The sequence below is a fragment of the Heliangelus exortis genome, chromosome 2 (genome assembly GCF_036169615.1).
Source record: "Heliangelus exortis chromosome 2, bHelExo1.hap1, whole genome shotgun sequence".
Lineage (NCBI taxonomy): Eukaryota > Metazoa > Chordata > Aves > Apodiformes > Trochilidae > Heliangelus > Heliangelus exortis.
This window is the reverse complement of record NC_092423.1, coordinates 79,390,860-79,411,173: the sequence shown is the minus strand read 5'-3', so window position 1 is coordinate 79,411,173 and position 20,314 is coordinate 79,390,860. Positions and strand designations below refer to the sequence as shown.

The 20,314-nt window shown below is 40.3% G+C and overlaps 2 protein-coding genes across 9 annotated transcripts; one reads left to right on the top strand and one right to left on the bottom strand.

Annotated features, from left to right (window-relative positions):
- Positions 1-2,713: 2,713 nt before the first annotated feature.
- On the bottom strand, positions 2,714-11,457 carry ATPSCKMT (ATP synthase c subunit lysine N-methyltransferase). 7 transcript variants are annotated; one of them, XM_071736690.1, is made up of 5 exons: positions 11,202-11,457; positions 10,508-10,794; positions 8,655-8,792; positions 7,588-7,638; positions 2,714-3,203 (listed from the first exon to the last, which is right to left on the bottom strand). In XM_071736690.1, exons 1-5 carry the CDS (start codon positions 11,218-11,220, stop codon positions 3,006-3,008), a joined length of 693 nt encoding a protein of 230 aa, XP_071592791.1. In that variant the 5' UTR covers positions 11,221-11,457; the 3' UTR covers positions 2,714-3,005. The 7 variants fall into 7 exon arrangements, with proteins under 7 accessions (XP_071592791.1, XP_071592790.1, XP_071592789.1 ...); XM_071736689.1 differs by having other exon boundaries at positions 11,308-11,411; XM_071736688.1 differs by having other exon boundaries at positions 11,272-11,399.
- Positions 11,273-20,062, top strand: CCT5 (chaperonin containing TCP1 subunit 5). 2 transcript variants are annotated; one of them, XM_071736687.1, is made up of 11 exons: positions 11,273-11,765; positions 12,599-12,659; positions 12,749-12,913; positions 13,408-13,606; positions 14,348-14,540; positions 15,441-15,590; positions 15,911-16,030; positions 16,490-16,675; positions 17,757-17,894; positions 18,259-18,439; positions 19,775-20,062. In XM_071736687.1, exons 1-11 carry the CDS (start codon positions 11,529-11,531, stop codon positions 19,900-19,902), a joined length of 1,758 nt encoding a protein of 585 aa, XP_071592788.1. In that variant the 5' UTR covers positions 11,273-11,528; the 3' UTR covers positions 19,903-20,062. The 2 variants fall into 2 exon arrangements, 1 of the variants encoding a protein (XP_071592788.1); XR_011724405.1 differs by having other exon boundaries at positions 11,583-11,765; positions 18,259-19,111; positions 19,443-20,062.
- Positions 20,063-20,314: the final 252 nt, after the last annotated feature.

Sequence of the window (20,314 nt, the reverse complement as noted above, 5' to 3'; positions counted from 1 at the left end):
CATACTTTCATCATGGAAGCAGGAAACACAGCACATTTCCTTATGTAATAAGCAATTCCAAACCATCAGACCACTGTCTGTCTCAGTGTAGGCCCCTAAAAGTAAATGGCCAGAGGAAGAAACAGCCCTCTGCTTTACTTTAAAAGCATTCATAAATCTCTCCTCGCCTTGAGGACAGCACTTTGTGCTACTAAAGCTCAAGCCATCATGTCATTAATTTTCTCTCCTCTTCCTCCAGTTACCACCTATAACTCCAGAAATAAGTAGTACAGTCCCTTAAGCCTTTACCACAGGCAAAATTGAGAAATTCATTTTTACCTTATAACAGGCAAATGATAATGGCAATAGATAAATGTATAGTCAGACACAGCAGAAAAAGTATCTGCTTAATTCCCTGCAAACTGACTGGTGAAAATAGGCAGTAGAACCTTGGTCAAAGCACTGTACTGCAGGTGCAATCCACTAGATGAAAATCTTTTGCCTCTTCCCTTATAAACATTAATGGAAGGACTTGTTCAATTAGACTGTTTCTCCTTTTCTGTGTTCCTATTAACAGAAATAATTTCAATTTTGCTTTTTCTGAAGTTCCAGATCTATGGCCTTTGCATATTACAGTAAATACAGCTATTTTACTGTAGCCCCATCCTGCCACACAGTGCAGTAATTTTAACACTTAAATCATGGTAGAAAGAGGTTAGTGTAGCTTTACAAGATGCACTGTGTTACACTACAGTGAAAGGCTGTATAAGACAGCTTACCAGACATCAGTGGTCTTCAGTACATACTCTCCATGCATGTCATGGTTCCAGCCAAAACGAGGTGAAAGATGCCCTCAGTCATAACCCCACCACCCTCCCAGGGGAAGATAAAAAGGGGAATAAGAGAGTGCTTAAGGATGAAAAAACCCTAAATAGCTTTAATGAAATACTAGTAATAGCGATAATAGTGAATTACATACAAACATATACAAAAATGGAACCCACGCTCCTCAGCTGGTAACTACTTCCTGAACAGAAAAGTCCCAAGTGACAGAAGTCCCCCAGAATGGGGGCCCGTATCGATGAACCGTGTTCTTCTCCAGCAGGCAGAGAGGAAGCGGGAGCCCCAGAGACGAGCAGCAACAAGAGAAACAGAGCCCCAGAACACCTTCCCCCCTCCCCCCAATGCAGTGAGGCCCAGGCTGGGCTCCCTCAGGAGATACCGCACACCCAGTGACACCAGCAGCAGCGCTATGACTGGGCCCTGTGGGGCACCTGACCCACCGGCACCGGCCCAACAGCCCCGGCCCACCGGCATGTGGCAGGCAGAAGATGTCAGGTCAGTATAGGCCATAGGCAATACTTATCCTGGTCCTCAAACCAGGAGCAGAGCTGTGCTTTGCCATCCAAGGCAGTAATCACCCCTCATTCGCAGAGTCCAGCACAGGTACATTGGTCCCTTTCTTCTCCTGCTTTGTATACATTATCAGGATAAAACCATTCAACTGCTCCACTTCAAATCCGCAGTGTAGATACGTATCCTAAATTCTCCTTCCTATTCTCCTCCCACCAAGAAAAAAGCCTGGGTACACAGACCTAACTACAGACTATACATTCCAAATAACATTTAACTAAGTCAGAAACTATAGTCCAGCTTTCCCAATGCCTAATAAAGCGTCAAGGGCTTTGTATTTACCCAATATTGCAGGGTCTCAGCACTTCACTTGGCCTCAACTGATTTCAGTTGTGGTAACAATTGCATAGAAGTCAGATGACAATTCCTTGGCCTGTTTCAGCTCCATTCTGTGGCTGTCATGCATGCAAAGGTCTGACTAACTTACAGTCACTGCTTCACAGTCTATATGTTAACTTCAGCCAAAACTGTTGAAGGGTGAAAACAGCCAAACTTTACCTGTGAACCAAAAGGATGACCAAGTAAGCAGATTGTTTAAAAATAGAAAGGTGCTGGAACCATGTTAGAAAAGGAAAATGTCACAGCAGTGCCAGTATCCTATGGCAAATCAACATCAACAAAAATGACAAGGAAAGCTTGCATGATGTCCCAGGAAAACCCATGCAGCGATGAAAAAAATCGTATCAAATGGCCTAGCTCAGAAAAGTAGAGGGGAAAACAGAAGTCTGGTTGAAAACCTTCCTTCCATCTAACTATAAATTACATGAGGTCTGTTCAGATTTAACCAAGCTAGCTCTGGACTCAGAGACAGACTTCACAATACATTAAAGTAAGCAACTCTTACCCATACCTTATCCAGGGTTTGAGCGCACAGGAGTATTGACACTTCAGTGCCAAGGAGATGACTTTTGAAACCCTTCATATATCAGGGAGGTTAGGAAAAATCATGGTCATTTGTCAGAGGCTTATACCAGGAAGTGTTCAATAAGAGTTCATTTCTGCAGTTTTGTCTTCACATAACAAGGTAAGAAAAATATACTGATAAAAATCAAAGACAAAATCAAAAACTGCACTTGCGTAAATTAATAAACAAATTGTATTTGCTTGTTGTCTCACATTCAACTTTAAAAAGCTCACATTCAAGATGTAAAACACTGGTATCATTACCATACTTGACCTGCATCAATTTGATGTATGCAGCATTATGTCTACTTGGTGTACATGATGAAGACATTTGGGAGCCGCAACTCACACAACACTTCCAACACCAATAACAAAAGCTATGTAGGACCAGAAAGAAGGCACAAATTAAGTTCACTGATTTTAGCATTTCACCTTAAGACATTTACTCCCCTTAACAGTAGTTAATTGTGGTTTATCCCATTTTGCATATTAATGTTTTCCACTTCCGTAAAACTCTCATAATTTTTACTAACTTCATTAAGCAACTTAACTACATGTTTCACCACCCTCTTTGTGCTTTCAGACAACTAATGTGCTTCAGTTACTTCAGGGAATATGTATGTCCATATCCCAGGACTCCACTAAAGTTAATTCTATCTTAACAGATGAAATCACAGCCAAAAATCTCAGTACAAAACCAAACTGGATGGTTAGAATTCTGTCTCTGTTTTAATTTCCAATATTTCTGCTTCACATCCTCTAGAATGTTTCAGATCATAGGCCCACACAGTGTCCATTCCCTCTCCAGTAGTATGATCTGGGATCCAGCAAGGGAAAGGAAAACGACAGGCAATGATTCTGGCATTACACTCCAGTTCTTCTTCTAGCTTCTTCTCCAACTGTGGCATCTGTTGAGCAACAATAGAAGCTTTCAGAAGCAGTAAAAAAAACATTCTCTTTAGACTCTTATTCCAGTGCCCATGAGAATTCTACTGTTTGAGAAAATGTTGGAAAAAAATAGAAAAGTATTTGATACACATGATACACACTTTGGCTTTGATGCAGACAAAGAAATGAATATCTAAAACTAGAAAATGGTTATTGTGTCTGTCCTGATTGGTAAGATCACAAAAATTGTAATTCAAAAATTCAATCAAGAACTGTACATAACCTCTTAGATATTAAAAAAAAACAACAACCAACAACCACACAAATTTACAAAGTACTGTGTATGTTCCACTTCATAATTCAGGGGGATTCTTCTCTGTAGAGAATGAGTGCAGCCCCTGAATTTACCTTATTTATGACAACCCAATGTCATAATGTATAATGTCAAACTGTGCAATACTCAAAGGCCAATGCCTCTCAATTTCTGGCCTAATGCCAAGAAATATCCTAGGGCATTTAAAACATCCTTTGGGTGACAAGCCAAAGTAAACCTTCTGCTGTCCCTGTATGATAAAATACTGGTATGTTAAATGCTGCTGAAACAGAGTTTAGTCAGCTCCAATCTGTTAAAATATGCATGTCACTCCCTACAGTAGTACTACATGAAAAAGCACGTGGAATCCTAGAATAATCAGGATTGGAAGGGACCTTTAAACATCACCAAGTCCAAAATTCCCTGCAATGAGCAGGGACCTCTCTAACTAGATAAGGTTGATTAGAGGCCTGTCCAACCTGACCTTGAATGTTTCCAGGGATGGGGCATCTAACACCCCTCTGGGCAACCTGCCTCATTGTTTCACCACCCTCATTATAAGATATTTCTTCCTTATAACCAGTCTAAATCTACCCTCTTTTAGTTCAAAACCATTACCCCTTGTTCTTCTGCAACAGTCCCTGCTAAGTTTACCCCCATCTTTATTACATAAACTCCAAGACCTGAAAGCTACTGTAAGGTCTCTCCCTGGAGCCTCGTATTCTCCAGACTGCACCACTCCAGTTCTCTCAGCTTGCCTTCACAGAAGAGGTGCTCCTGCCCTCTAACCATCTTCATCACCCTCCTCTGGACATGCTCAGCAGGTCCATGTCCTTTTTATGCTGGAAGCCCCAGAACTGGACACAGTACTCCAAAAGTGAGCTCTCAGAGGAACAGAATTGAAAGGGAGAACCACTTCCCTTGACCTGCTCATCAGGTTGGTTTTGATGCATCCTAGGATACAGTTGGCCCTCTGGGCTGTGACCACACAGTACCAGCTTGGTTCAATTTTTCACCCACCAGCACCCCCAAGCTGCTCTCACTGCCTCCATTGATACCAGGGATTGCCCCAGCCCAGCGACAGGACCCTGCACTTCTCTTTGTTGAACCTCATGAGGTTTACATAGGCCCACTTATCAAACTTGTCCAGGTGTCCCTGAGCAGCATCCCATCACTCAGGCTGAGGGATCATCCTGAAGTTCATACAACTGCACCCCACAGCCTGGTGTCACCTGCAATCCTTCTGAGTGTGCCCTCAATCCCACTGTCTGTCATTGATGAAACTATTAAATAGTACTGGTCCTAATACAGACACCTGAGAGACACCACTCATCACTGATCTTCACCTGAACATTGAGTTGTTGACTCTCTGGATGCAACCATCCAACCAATTCCTTACCCACCAAACAGCCCACCAAACAAATCCCTATCCCTCTCCAATAGAGAGAAAAGGATGTTGTTGGGGACAGTGTGAAATACCACTATGCAGCTCTCCTTGGCTGAAGACCTGTCTAGGCTGCCTAGATCTCCTCAATTCACAGAAGCTGAGCAGCTATGAAAGCCAAGGGAAATATCACTGCTCTTCCAGAAAAGAGCAGCACTCTGCCCAGTCAAATACTGGGTCTCCAAGAAGTAACTCCAAATTCTCCTATGCATTTAGTGAGAAATGAATTAACACATACAGACTTCAAAGAAATTTCTTTCCCAACCCAGACAGTCATTATGTTCTGAAAAAATAAAAATTACACTTGACAGATTTAACCATTTTTGTCCTTGGGAAAGTTTGATGTTATGCTTAAGTAGATCAGTGCACATCCACTTGGAACTCCTTGTATATTTACATACTGTATCTATCTCAGGAAGTAATTATAACAGCAATCTCCACAGGTTACTTCCAATAAATGCTATGATCTATTTACTTTGATATCATGACATAGCATTAAAATATTAAAAGGTTAAAACAAGTACAGTTCAATTTAAGTTACAAATGACTGAAAATAAATGAAAAACTCATAAAAACCCCCCAAACAACAAAACAGAACACAATTAGAAAACAAGACTGACAGAAGAAAATGTATTTCCAAACCCTGCAGATAGCTTCCACTATCACATACATGCAGGGTATGCCTTTGATGTAACATCCTATTATAGCTACATTTGAGCTTACAATGGAGTATTTTAGGAAAATTACAGTCTAGATCTAATATACCAAAGAGTTACCTCTGAATATTCTTAAGCAGCCCATGCTCTGATTTCATCCTTACAGCAAACGCTTCTAAAGATTTTTGCTACTGCACCTTAAATAAACCAGAAAAATAAGCCCACTTTGGGGTCTCAAACTTAACTGAGACCCCAGAAAAGAATGGAATAACTCATTAACAGAAATTATAAATACCAACTTAATAATTATGAAAATTTGTGACATCCATGTCTATATGATCTCAAATTAGAAAATTTCATTAACAGTCCAAATTGTATTCTTGAATCAAACTGGTATGGAAGCTAAATCTCTCAGTAACATGAGATGTTATAATCATACTGTATTTTATATCAAGCCAGGGTTAGGGTTCATTTGGTATGTCTACATAGATAGGTTTAGTAAATTTTTTTACTGTATATAATCAGTTAAAATACGCAGAAGCTGTGAACATGAACACCTGGTTAGAATTCTGTCATCCCACACTGAACAGGTAGAAGTCTCTGCAACTACTCCTAGATTAACACACCCTTCCCCAAACACCTGCAGTAACAAAGAGGTCTTGGTCTTCCCTGAAGATCAATAAATCCAAGTTCTGTAAGACAAACTTGGATATGAATTACAAGTACTATGTGACAGCATCAAACCAAGAGAGAGAGAAGGCATTAATGTTTCCAGAAAATCAATTTAGTCATTCAGGAGGCAAAGTAGTCACAACTTCTGAAGGTATTGTGAGTAAACAAATGCTTAGGAAACAAAGTAGTTCATATATTTGGATCTGCTACATTTAGGACAGTATGTTTAGTGGAAGAATTTCGCCTAGTATTTCCTGATTTAACTGAAGTTATTCCAAGCCCTATAGCTAGTCTTTCTGTCATAACTGTTACTAATTCATCCACTTCGTACTATTGCATTTAAAGTTAAGCCAGTATTTCTGCTAGGTTTACTCACATTTTCTCGGGGCATTTGCTTATTTTTAGGTTACTGAAATATCTTTCTTCACCTGCAAATTTTCCTTCAATGGGATTGCAGAATTTCTGAGTGCATTCAAGTATTTATACTGCCCCCTCCCGGAACGTGAGCTGCAGAGCACATAACCTCCAAACTTGGTAACATCTGTACCACAAATAACATCGTAGTTCTCACTACATATGCCATCCACAAAAGCAGGGAGGGAAAAAAATGCATTTTCACTTCAGTTTCCAACATGAGTTACAATCTGTATTGGAAGTAGGCATTTTATTCCAATGCTCTTAAAGAAAACGCAAAGAATAGGGAACCTTTATTATGCTTCTTTTTGCAACTTCCTGTTGCTGCTGCAAAAATATTAACAGTGTATGTTGCATGCTATAGCAGCTGATGAAGCTCTTCAGTCATTTCAACCCACATCTGACTGCAGATAAAGCAGCAATACAGAAGCAACCAATAAAGAAGTATTTGAGCTGTTTTATTTCTTCACATGCAACCTACATACAAGGTTCTAATAACAAATCAAAAGAGAGAATATTTAAATATTTAAGATTTTTTTTCTCCTTTCTAGTAAAAAAATAAAACTAGATAAAGCTGAAAGCTCCTCATTTTTTTCAGTATGCAAAAAGCCAAAAATTTCAAGAACCAATCTTTCCTCCAAGCTACTTGAGCTCAGCAGATTTCATTTTAGTTCTGAATTAGTGGACAAGTACTCCTCAAAAAACATTTTGATTTTTAGAGCTAAAATCTGCATCTGTCACAAGCTTTACAAGGTTTTATCATGGACATTAATAAGCAACAATGAAATATCAAAATATTAATACTGACTACCTTTGACATTCTGCAGGCTGGTTGATCTAGAAGAATGTACAAGCACCAAATGCCTTATTAAAATAATTAAACAACGCATAAATAGCAAACTTACCATTTGAGGTACCCCAAATACAACAACATTTGTATAGTGGGAAAAAGAAACCTGAAATAAAATTTAAGAACAAGTCTTAACGAAAATTGCACTTATTTGGAGATGTCGTCACCATTCTTTTCCACTAATCCCTCTAGCTGCACTCCTTTCAGCAGGGATTTAGACCAAAAATAAAAGGAGATCCCATGCAAACTTTGCATCACACAAATTTCCACAGAGCCAACTCCAGATCACTGAACTTCAATCACCTGGCCAAGAATATGGCACCAATTCTAATAGTGCAAAAACTAACCATTTAGAAAATGCTATTTTACTCATGGTTAAGTTTTTCCAGAACTCATATATGTTGAAATGAAGTACATTTTAAGTTTGTCCCACTTTTATGAAACCCCAGCTAGATATAAACTTCCCAGGCATTCCATTGCCTGAGTACTTCCAGTCAGTGCTCTGAAAATTTACTCTGAACAAATATAAAAACAATACTTTCACACTTTTGCCCCCCCAAAAAACCCAAGGAAACAAAAAACAAACATTGACAGGAATAGCCTGTCAGGGAGGGAGAGGCCCTCATAAATGTGACCAAAAAGCTCACACTTCATTAAGGAGGCAATTAGGACTCAAATTACTGAAAACTGCAAAAATAATCAGTAACCTTCAGAAGTTACCTTCAAGCAATGCTCAAAACCAGATAGCACACTGCACAGCTTTAGAAGAACACTCCTGAAGAAACACCAGGTGAGACTGTCATCTTGCACATTTGATAAGTCTCCTTGCTGACTCCACAGAACCATCCCTCAGTGAAGCCTGACACTACATGACCCCACATCATACCTCAGGCACAAGCATGAGTGTGCTCAAGGAACCTCTACTGAAAAGGAACAGCACTTCACCAAAGCACAAAACCAGCAGAGACATGAGTCTGGTTTCCATGAGCTCACAAACTTGCCTCAAAAGTTTGAGACAGCACCTTGTGGCCAGACAGCCACTAATTCTTTCAAGAAAGTACCTCCAAATTATGGACATTTCTCAAACATCCCATATTCATTCTTAGATACTTCACCACCTACCTTCCATAAGTCTGATATATAAAATTTGGTGTTCTGATGTACCCCATCTCTCCAGGCACGGTATCTGGAGTACCAGACTAGCCAAGGATTTAATTCATAACCAACAGCTTTGAATCCCCTTTTTGCAGCTGCTATCACCTACAAGGAATAAAAATATTCACTCAGAACAGAGTAAATGTATTAACCTAAACAGGAGCACTTGGTTTTATTTACAATATAATGCAAAGAAATGCACTTCTGTAAATCACTTAGGTTTTAATCCACAACAGATTACTAGTATAGCAAACAAAAACTTAAACTACACTTTACTATTATGACTAGCCACACTGAAATTAACCACTAAACATTCACAAGCTGTAAGTTTGTAATATGCCTGTGATTACATAAATGTTTAACATATTCATGACACTTACTCATTACTAAGGCATAGTAAAATTGACCGTGCAGAGAACAGTGAAATACACAAGCAGAAATGCTCAAAATGCACTTATTTGAAAAGCAGTGATAGGCACGTACTTGAAAGACCCCTAAATCAGATCCAAAATGACCTACCAATAGAAAAAGCATGAAAGTAGTCTGTTGACCTACATTTAAAAAAAAAAAAAAAAGTGTAGGCCTATACACATAAATCTTAGAGTATACTTTCATCCAGTACTAAGCTTCATATATAAATTTAATAGGCAAAAGGTAATTCAGATAAATACATTTGCAAATACCTCTAAACTCCTCTAAATTAGACCCCAAGATGTAGAATTGTTAAACTTTATTCTAAGTGTCTTTAAACAAGATCAAAGCTTCCCAGTTTCTTAAGAGAAAGTAAAAATCTACAGAAAATATTAAAAGGCACCAGTTTCCAGTTTAAGTCATAATTTAAAAGGTTCCTGACAAATTTTGACAGAACAGGAAAGTTGAAATGAGGAAAAATTACACATTTCTTAATAGAAGTTCTCAAACAGTATTAACAAGTGCTTGTCACTGTGTGTTACACCTGACTAATTGCTACATTTTTAAAAGCACCTGAACAGAAGCTCAACTTTTTTTTCAGGATGGATGAGTTAGGGCAACACCAATCATTTAGTATTAACCACTTGGCCCTCTCCAAGTTGTCTTCAGTCTCCATTTAGGCACCTAATAAAATCAGAATTAAACACACCATACCTAGTCCATTAGATGACTTAGATGACTGTCAACAGCTAGAATTCTGAACACAGGGCAACCAAAAGTGCATTTCTCTTATGCCTCTGCGCTTTTCTGTTTCCTCTTGGGGTACAACTTGTTCTAAGTTGTCTTCACACACTGGGATTTACAAATCAAGTATTTTAATGTGGACCAGCAGTTGAGTCATTCACATGAAATATGGACAAAGCCAACATTCAAGAACTTGCTTCTTTCCACTTAAAAGCTGCTTAATGCACTATTCTGTTGCTATAATTGACTTGAAGCAGGTGGGTCATAAAACAGTACAAAAAAATTAACAAAAAAAAAAAAAAAAAAAAAAAAAAAGCCAAAACTAACCCACACTACATCCTTAGCACCACACTTCACAAACTGGGGTTCAGATAGTGTCCTGAAAACACAGTATTGCTTTGGTGAGTCTCACCATTCCTCTTGGCAGTTATTCTAGTTTAACCACATACATTTTGAAGCAGGGCCAGGACTGCAGGGCTGGAGCAAACAATATTGATTACTCACTTAAACTGCACATCAACTTTTCTCAGCTTTGAGCCTTTACCTAAGACTCAAGCAAAAAACACTGCATGCCAAAGACATTCATAAACATTAGCAAGCATGGCTAGAGCATTTGGCACTTTTGAAAGAACTGACATAAAAGGAAGACAAAGTCTGTAACTTACAACGCGGCCATCCCCGCTACCAATGTCAACCAGGGAGCCGCTTCTGTTTTCTAACATTTTCAGCACATTCTGGATCTGACTGGATGTTGCGGGAACAAAAGGCAGGCACACTTTCCTGAGAGCTGGGGTCACAAAAGGCGTAGCCACAGCATAGAGTGCCACCAAGGTCCCCCCGACACCAGCGGTGACCAACAGCCCCCAGCTCCTTCTTTTGGAGCTGCCCTCACAGTCCTCTCGCCGTCCCGCTCCCTCAGGGCTCTCCTTCACTAGCGGCTCGGACATCACACCTAGAGACAGACAGACATTAAAGAGTATTTTCTTTTATAGCTTTATTAATTATGTGCGCACTAAAAACAAAACAACCTTACATGCCTCTAGCCGATTCCTAGAGACAAGTTAAGAGGAGCTGCAGCGCCAGGCCAGTTTTTCAGGGCAGGAAAGCAGCCTCCGCTTAATCCCGCAATTTCCCCGCTACCTGCCCGGCCAGCAGCTGCCGGAACAGCTCAAGGGCGGCGGAGACAGCGACCTGACCTGACCTCACCTCACCGCCCCGCACAGCCCCGCAGCCTACCCTCAAGAGGAACCTCCTTGAGCAGTCACCGCTCTGCCCTTCAGGGGGAGCGCCTCCTCAGACCCCTCTCTAATGCCGCCCTCCCAACTCCCTCCCAGCCACACACCCTGGCAGGCACCGCACCCCTTCTCTCGGCCGCCATTTATAAGGGAAGGCAATACCACTTCTCTTAGAGGGGAGGAGAGGACCAAACCTTTCCGAGGGCGCCTCTGAGAGAGGCTGCGCACACCCTTCCGCCCTGTGTCTGTCCCTGTGTCTTCACACCCCCAGCTGCAGGCGGCTGCTGCCGCGCTTGGCGCCAGCATTCTTCCTACTACAACATCCCTTTCCCCCCGTTAACCCCCCTCCCCCCCAGCTAGTGGATGTGGCCGCGAACGCCTCGCAACTCCCCCCGTGCCGGATGCTTCCAGAAAGCTCCGCTGGAGGCGCCACATAAGTCGCGGCCGCCAAATGTGTCGCGGGGCGGCTGGTTGCGCAGGCGCGGAGCCGTACGCGGGCCAGCGACCTTGCGTCACGGCGCGGCAGGCGCGGCTGTATCCGGCTGTTGCGGGCCCGTGGTGTGGAGCGGTGGCAGCAGCAGCGATGTCGGCCATGGGGACTCTCGCGTTCGATGAGTATGGGCGCCCCTTCCTCATCCTCAAGGACCAGGAGCGCAAGACGCGCCTTATGGGGCTGGAGGCGCTCAAGGTAAGCGGGGGGCGGCTGGGGCCGCGGGTCCTTCTGCGGGCCCTCGCTGATCGGGCCGCGCCGCGCCATGCTGCCGTTAGGGGCGGGGAGCGTGCACCGTTAGGCCGCGGCGGGAGGAGGGAGCCCGTGGGGATGCGCCCCTCTGCCCCGTGTCGGGGGCAGGGCGCCTGGAGGCTGGGCTGGGCTCGCAAGTGGGGGAGCGATGGAGGGAGAGAGAAGATATCGCCCCCGGGGCTGGGAATCTGCCCCAGTCTGTGGGGTTTCCTTGGCATGAGGCCGCTCCTAAGCCGTGGGGCTTCAGGGTGCTCTCTCCAGTAAATGCGGCGCGTCCCTCTGCCGTGGTTCGCGGTCGCCGTGGGCTAGGAGGCACCCCGCAGCCCCCTCCCTTAGGCATACAGGCGTTCTCCTCCTCTTTGCTGTTTGAAGCTCGGTTGTTCCCAAAAAATGCTATGGTTGAGTGAGTAAGCTGGTTTGTGTGAATGCATGTGGTTTGAATACTGATGGGAAAATGAAACAAAATTTTACTGGTTTATCTTTCTAGCACTGCTTGCTTCTGTTGCTTCCTTGCGTTGATCCTCGGGGCTGTCATTTTGCCTGCTATGCTTTTGTATGCTTTAGCCGTGTAAATGCCAGCAGTGCAGGAAAAGGTGGGGGAAATGTTTCTGGCATAAAAACAATACTAATTTTAGTTATATTTTACAGCTATAACTGGCTGTTGTCAGTTAAATTGTGATATCTGAGTCAGCATTTTTACGTCTGTATTTTTCTTGGCTTAGTAACGTTATTCTGTGGTGTGCTATAGTAATTTAACTTCTTTCTTCTTTGTTTTACAGTCCCACATAATGGCAGCAAAGGCTGTAGCAAGTACTCTCAGAACATCCCTTGGGCCCAATGGTAATAATGAAACAATTTTAATGGTTCTTTCAATTATTTTTGTAGGTTTTCTAGTTTTTCCTTCATGCTTTGAATATTATTTTTTTTAGGTTTGGATAAAATGATGGTGGACAAAGATGGTGAGGTGACTGTGACAAATGATGGTGCTACCATTCTGAATATGATGGATGTAGATCACCAAATAGCCAAACTTATGGTGGAGCTGTCTAAATCTCAAGATGATGAGATTGGGGATGGTACTACTGGAGTTGTTGGTGAGAAAAGATTTTGAATTTAACTTAACCCTTACAGCTTTAAAAGCAAACTTCAGCTACTTTAAGAAATACTGAGTCAAGTAACAGCTTTCCTGTAGCACATTAGAATATTCACTGCTTCGGTATTCTTATCAGTTCTTCTAATCAGAAAAATGCTTTTGTGTTTTTATTAAGTAGGGGTACATTTCAAGTTAGTGTTGCGAGCCTTCTTTGTACTTTCAGTATCTTTCTGCATTTTCTTCCATAATCATGTACCTGTCGTGCCTTGGTACTTGTGCTTCTTTTTGGTCTAACATAATGTAGCTTTCTTTTTAAGCCTCTCAATTAGGGATTTGGGTTGTTATTTAAGAAACCTTAAATTATTAAAACACCGCAAACAGAAGTCAAAAGGCATACTTTAAAAGCTTTTGATAACGTATTAAATAAATAAATGTATTAAAAATTATACTTCAACCTGTGGAAGAGTAAACATTATTTTAAAAATTTGTTTATAGTTCTGGCTGGAGCACTGTTGGAACAGGCTGAGCAATTACTGGATCGTGGTATTCACCCTATCAGAATCGCAGACGGTTACGAGCAGGCAGCCCGCATTGCTATTGAGCATCTAGACAAAATCAGTGACAGCTTTCCAGTTGATCCACAGAACACTGAACCTCTGATCCAGACAGCAAAGACAACGCTAGGCTCTAAAGTGTAAGTCACAAAAAATTCAGAAGCATGTTTAAGCTTCACTTAAAAATGCTTGAAGAAGTCCTGGTGTTTTGATGAATTATTAAATTGTGTTATTGGAGTGGCTGCTGATGGTTCTTTGATGTTAGATTTTGGCTGATTGCTCAGTGAACTCATGTCTTGGGGAAAAGAAACAGAATCCTGTTTCTCTTTAGGGTCAATTATGTAAGGTTAAACAGCTGCAAACTATATTTCATTCTAACCTGTTAGTTCCAGATTTCTGCATCATGGTGATTTCCAAGAATAATGGAAACCCTTTAAAACAATTTTTATTATATCTCAAAGGTTTGGTTTTGTGGGGGATTTTCCTAAAAATTTTTTGTAGGATAATTCCATTCAGTTATTTTTCATTATAGGTTCTATGTGTGGTATATTAATTTAGTCATTGCAAGGCATTACTTTGCAGAGTGTTCTTAACAGTGGTTTTTGTGGCTTGAGTGTTTCTTAGGATTTAATTATTCTTGCTGGTTTCAAATTCATATCTTGAGACTAGGTTCACAGAAACATTAATTAGACAATATTTAGCATCTTTTGTGAACAACTGAATGTAACAGGACACCTCATTTCTGAAAGTAGTGTTTAAAAGTTGTTGGCTATAGGGATACTTTGTTTTCTGTCTGAGATTGATAGAAAAACTTTGTTCTTCCAAAATGTGGAAATGTAATGCAACTTTACTGTGTTTTGTTTTTTTTTTTTAAAACCTAGAGTTAACCGTTGTCACAGACAGATGGCAGAAATTGCTGTAAATGCTGTACTGACAGTAGCAGATATGGAACGTAAAGATGTTGATTTTGAGCTGATCAAAGTACAAGGCAAAGTGGGAGGTAGACTGGAAGATACACAGTTGGTTAAAGGAGTGATTGTGGATAAAGATTTCAGTCATCCACAGATGCCTAAAGTAAGTGATGTTCTTCTGTGTGTCTCTCGTCTCTAATGGTCTAAATAAGATTGTCTAGCCCACTTTAAATGCTATTCTAGCATTTCTTTAAGTATTTTGACTGTAAAGTGTGGCTTGTTTTTTTTTTTTATCCATATATCAACAGAGAAAGGGATAAGGAGGATTAAATTCCTCATGCTGAAAAAGAACAAGTTTGAATTTACAGCAGTCCTGAGTACCTAAAAAATTATGGGGGTGGGAATGGGGTGGAATTACTGTACAACTGAGTGAGAATAGGTGTAGAGTTCTGTGTTGAAGCAGAAATGGTTGTATGTACTATGCACGAGATGCTTAGAGTACAAGTTAGCATCCAGAAATGCTTCTTAAGCTTTGTGAGTTGCCATGTTGTCCTTTCTGGAGCATCCCAGAAGCTGTCCTTTTATTACATTGATGTAGATAAGGTCTCCCAATTTTGTGTGCAACATCAAAAAGATGGAGACATCTAGAATATTTTCTTAATAGGTGACACTGTATATATGATGATATCTTATAAAAAGGTAGACTGGTGGAAAATATCAGTCATGTGGTACCTAAAAGGTGGCTGTGAAGATGAGCATGTAATATCTTCAGTGGTTAAGGATGGGTAGGTTAAATAATGGCTTCACTATTATTATGGAAATCACTATTAAAGGCTGTTAAGGGTTTAATGTCTTAAAGCTGTGGAATTTGTTCTTTGTAGGTTACAGACATTTTTGCTGGAAATACTTGGTTATAGTTAGCTTCACTTTAGAATAATTCAATTGATCTTCAAGTTTATTCCTGTCCCTGTTTTTTTAAAGATACGTTTGTATGTTTTGCAGAGGTAAGAAGGGGGTGATACTAAGGTCAAAACTCCAACTTTTTTTATTTTAAATTGTACAGGAACTTAAAGATGCTAAAATTGCAATCCTTACTTGTCCATTCGAACCACCTAAACCTAAAACCAAGCATAAGCTTGATGTCACATCTGTAGAAGATTACAAGGCACTGCAGAAGTATGAAAAGGAGAAGTTTGAAGAGATGGTGAAACAGGTAGTCTTTATTTCTGGTTTCTATGTGTTCTTTTTATAGTCTTCACAAAAAACGGGGTAGTGTAATGATTTATTTCTAGAAATGAGCTAACAATCCTGATAGCAACATAAAAGCACTTGTAAGGCTGTGAATAGGAGTTAAGTTTGTGTAAGAAACGGATACCACATTGGTTTGAAATGTACTTGAATTTCTCTGTATGCCAGATGGTTCTTTTTCAGACTTGTGTTTTGAGAAAAGTAAGAGAATAAAACTGTGAAGAGAGTGTTTTTCATTTCTGTATTAGTTATGATCAGAAGATTGATGTTGTGTGTTGGTTTCAGATAAAAGACACTGGTGCAAACCTTGCTATTTGCCAGTGGGGTTTTGATGATGAGGCTAATCACTTGCTGCTCCAGAACGAGCTGCCTGCTGTTCGTTGGGTTGGTGGACCTGAAATAGAGGTAAGTAAAATCTTCTAAAGTTAAACATTGTCCCAGTTCTCAAGCATTTGCTAATTAGTGGGCTGTATCAGCTAAAAATTCAGGATTTCTGGATGGGTATGGGTATGGGTAGCAATTGGAGAAAAATCAGTGAGGATTTGTGGGAAAAACTACAGTGAATGGGGTTATGGTTTAAAATTGGAATGTGTGCACGTTACTTTTTAAAAGTAATGTTTCTGGAGTAATGTTTCAGGATAATTAATAAAATAAATTAATAAAAGTAATTAATTAATAAAAGTAATGTTTCAGGAGTGTTTCTGCTTTAGGCTTGCTGTTTTGCAGAAGCCTGTAATACTTGGAAGCGATGGGAAGATAACCTCTTGGAGCAGGCATTTGGCAGATTGTCTTCCACCGCTTTTATGTTATGAGAAATACAATTGAAAACTCTTCTCGAAATAATTGGTGATTGTTTACCTTCAGTTAATTGCCATTGCCACCGGGGGCCGCATTGTCCCTCGCTTCTGTGAACTTACTGCAGAGAAGCTCGGATTTGCCGGCATTGTCCGAGAGATCTCCTTTGGAACAACGAAGGACAGGATGCTTGTCATTGAGCAGTGTCAGAATTCCAGAGCTGTGACCATTTTCATTAGAGGAGGAAATAAAATGGTGAGATGCTGAGTTTGTTATGAATGCTTGATACATAAGTTAGAGTATGTGTAGTTTCTTTCAAAAGCATATTACCTCTTCCTGGTTTTGTCTAAATTTTCTTTGCAGCGTGGACAAAAAGAACGGGGGCAGGGTTGTAGGCAGTCATGACTGTTAGAAGTTAACAAGTTAGAAGTCACTTGTTAGATTCATATCCAATGTATCTGCATGAAAACTTCGTTTTCTTGCTACTGGACCATTTTTTCCTGTGGGAGAGTCATTTTTATGAGTAAAGGCATATTAGCATTTTTTAAGTATATGGGTTTATTATAGGCCGAGGAAAACAAGCAAACAAAAACACAACAAAAAACTACAAAACAAGGCCATTTTAAATGCTTTTATATGCTCATCTTGGTTCTTGGTTTTACTGTTAGTGTTAAGTTGTATTTAGTACAGGTCAAGTCCTGCTTTGAATGAAAAACCTTTGGAAGAGAAGAGCATAACCCATAAGTATGAAGTGTGAGTTCATTAAGAAAGCAAAAATACTGCTTTACTGGTTAGCATAATGTGTTCAGTCATTGATTGAGTATGGTTTGGGTTGGCAGGGACCTCCATTGATTCAAGCTGGGAATTGACACAAATTTGAAAGTTTTAAGTCAGAGCTTGACAGAGTGCTGAAACATCTCATATAAACTATAATATTAGAAGGGTTGGAACAAATGATCCTTCCAGGGACCAGAGGTCCCTTCCAACCTAACATTCTATGAAACTGAAGTCTGAAGATAATGCTGCATTGAAATTTAAGTGTTTTGTGTCTCAGAAATATGCCAGCTTGTTATGTAAATATTATGTAATTTTTTATCATTTTAACCTATGTTTTTTTAAAGTATCAGTGAAAGGTTGCATATTTTTATTCTTTTTCTGCTACCATTTTTTAACATACTGTATTTTAGACTAGCATAACATAGCAGTAGTATCACCACATTGGAGCCATGGAAAGGCCCTGCAGTTCATTTTCATTTTCCATTTCTGTACTAGGAGATACATCTCCATAGACTTCAGTTGTTAGTGTTGTAAAGTATGTGCTGTTTCATAATTCCAGATCATTGAAGAAGCCAAGCGATCTCTTCATGATGCACTGTGTGTTATCAGGAATCTTGTTCGTGATAATCGTATTGTATATGGTGGTGGTGCAGCTGAAATTTCTTGTGCCTTGGCAGTCAGTGAAGCAGCAGATAAGGTAAGAAAGGAGGAGTTAAACTCTTTTTTATTTATGAGTGGAAGATAAGGATTAAATCCATCATAAGAGTTTCCAAAAAAACATCAAAGAGCTTCCAGAAAGTCCATATTATGGAACTTACTGACAAAGCGTGTTCAAAGTTTTCCTTCGCTTCTCTGTAAAAAGTCATTACCGGTACCATTTTGCTTTTCTGCTAAGAGCAGTTTAAAATTGCTTTAATTTGCAAGTAGGTATCGTCCATCTTCTGCATATTCTGAAGAAAATCTGCATATTGTGTATATATTTTACAGCTAGCATGAAAATCTGCTTTTGCTAACATTGGAGTTAATAGCAGTGGTGTGAATTTAAATTTCTTTTCCCGTAGTGCCCATCTTTGGAACAGTATGCTATGAGAGCTTTTGCAGATGCCCTGGAGGTAATTCCCATGGCACTTTCAGAGAACAGTGGTATGAATCCAATACAGACCATGACTGAAGTGCGGGCTAGGCAAGTGAAGGAAAATAATCCTGCCCTTGGCATTGATTGCTTGCAGAAAGGAACAAATGGTAAGCACTGCAGTGTGGAGGAGGAGCAGCATAACAGGTTTTTCTTTCTTGGAAGATCAGAGGTTTACTATTTTGCCTGTCAACCCTCTCTCCCTTCCCCAGGTCTCCCCCCCACCCCCCTTTTTTTTTTTTTTTTTTTTTTTTTTTTGAAACCTTTGCATCACTTCAGTTACAAAGTCTTTCCCCTTGTCATAGTAAATAGAAATGAAGGGGGGAGCAATATATGCATGTCTAGCAGGTAGAAAATGGGCAGTTGTTTGAAAGCTGTTTATTTGGTGGCAAGATTAGTTGAAGATGTTGGCTGACCTTGTGATGCAGAAGTAAAAGCTGGGAGGCAGGCACAGCCTGCGTTTTAAATAGTACACTTCTAGTGGTCCAGTTTACACTGCATCCCTACAAATAGATGTTCTTAGAAACAGCTTATGAGAAGTAAACAAAAGGCTGTAAATATCTTTAAGTGGTGATGTTCACAACAGTACATATGCATATATAGACCTTTTATAAGCTTTTGAAGACTAAAACCAGTGTATGAAAATTTATTTTCATCTGGACATGTATTTTTCACACTCTTTCTCTTCCCCTCCCCCCGCCCTCACAGGAAAGGAAGTGTTTTAATTTTGGGACACAGTGCAAGACATTGTGTTCATGTGAATCCAACCCTTTTGTGAGAAGGTGTGTAGGATACAGGTGCCAGGAATCACCGGGTGATGAGCCAGGCTGGTGCCCAGTCTCACCTGTGCCCGGTTAGGGCTGGCCCCACTGAGCATGCCCAAGACCTGGGGCCAATAAAAGGTGAGGCTGGGCGCAACCAGGTAGCTCACTCTAGAGCAGGCAACCAGGTAGCTCACTCTAGAGCAGGCAACCAGGTAGCTCACTCTAGAGCAGGCACGGTGCTAGAGTGGTCACAGTTAGTCCCTGCTACTGACTTGGACTACCAATAGCTCCGGTCCCTGGCTTCAGAATCGAGCTCACGCTCTCGGTGACGTCCGTTTCGAGCAACAAGGTGCTTATGTTTCACGGCATAACTTCCACTTTAGTCGTTGTTCAGCCCTTAGGATGGTTCTAATATTTGCGTGTTAAAACTGTACTCTTCAGAAAACTATGCAGAAAAGTGAAAAGCCATAATTGGGAAACAGTTGGGAAAGAGATCTTAATGTTCCATAATCTGTGGTAAGAACCCAGACATAAAACTAGTTTGTACAAATTGTCAACTGTAGTGACCAAGAGTAATAATTTTAAAACATTTTTTTAAATTACATGGAAATTAGTATTCCAGGTTAAATGTTATATATAGATTTGGGAAGGGTATCTAATTCTTCCACTTCTTTTTGGCAGATATGAAGCAGCAGCATGTTATAGAAACCTTGATTGGTAAGAAACAGCAGATTTCTCTGGCAACTCAGGTTGTTAGAATGATCTTGAAGATTGATGATATCCGTAGGCCTGGGGAGTCTGAAGAGTAAAGGTTGGAAAGCAAGAAAAAATAAGGGGGCCACAGCAATAGCGAAGACTGTAGTATTCTGATGCTTCATCTTCAGCTGTTTATTTTGGACACTTTTTGTTCCAGATACTGTAATGGCTAACTGTTGGAAATAAAACACAACTTGGCACTGGTGGTTTCAAGACTTGTTTCTAAAGAATTGCATCTTTTCTTAAGTTTGAATATTCACAGAAAACATTTTTTTAATGTATAGGAAAAAAACCAGATAACTTGGTAATAAAATTCCATGGATCCTTTTGCATTGCTCCTGCAGCTACCTCCATTAGCTGCTTGTGAGCAAAGCCCACAGATTCTCATTTTAAGAGGTCTGTTGTTCTTCAGTGAAGCAAGGAGAAAATTACTGTAGCCTCCAGTAATTCTCATATGTAAAATGG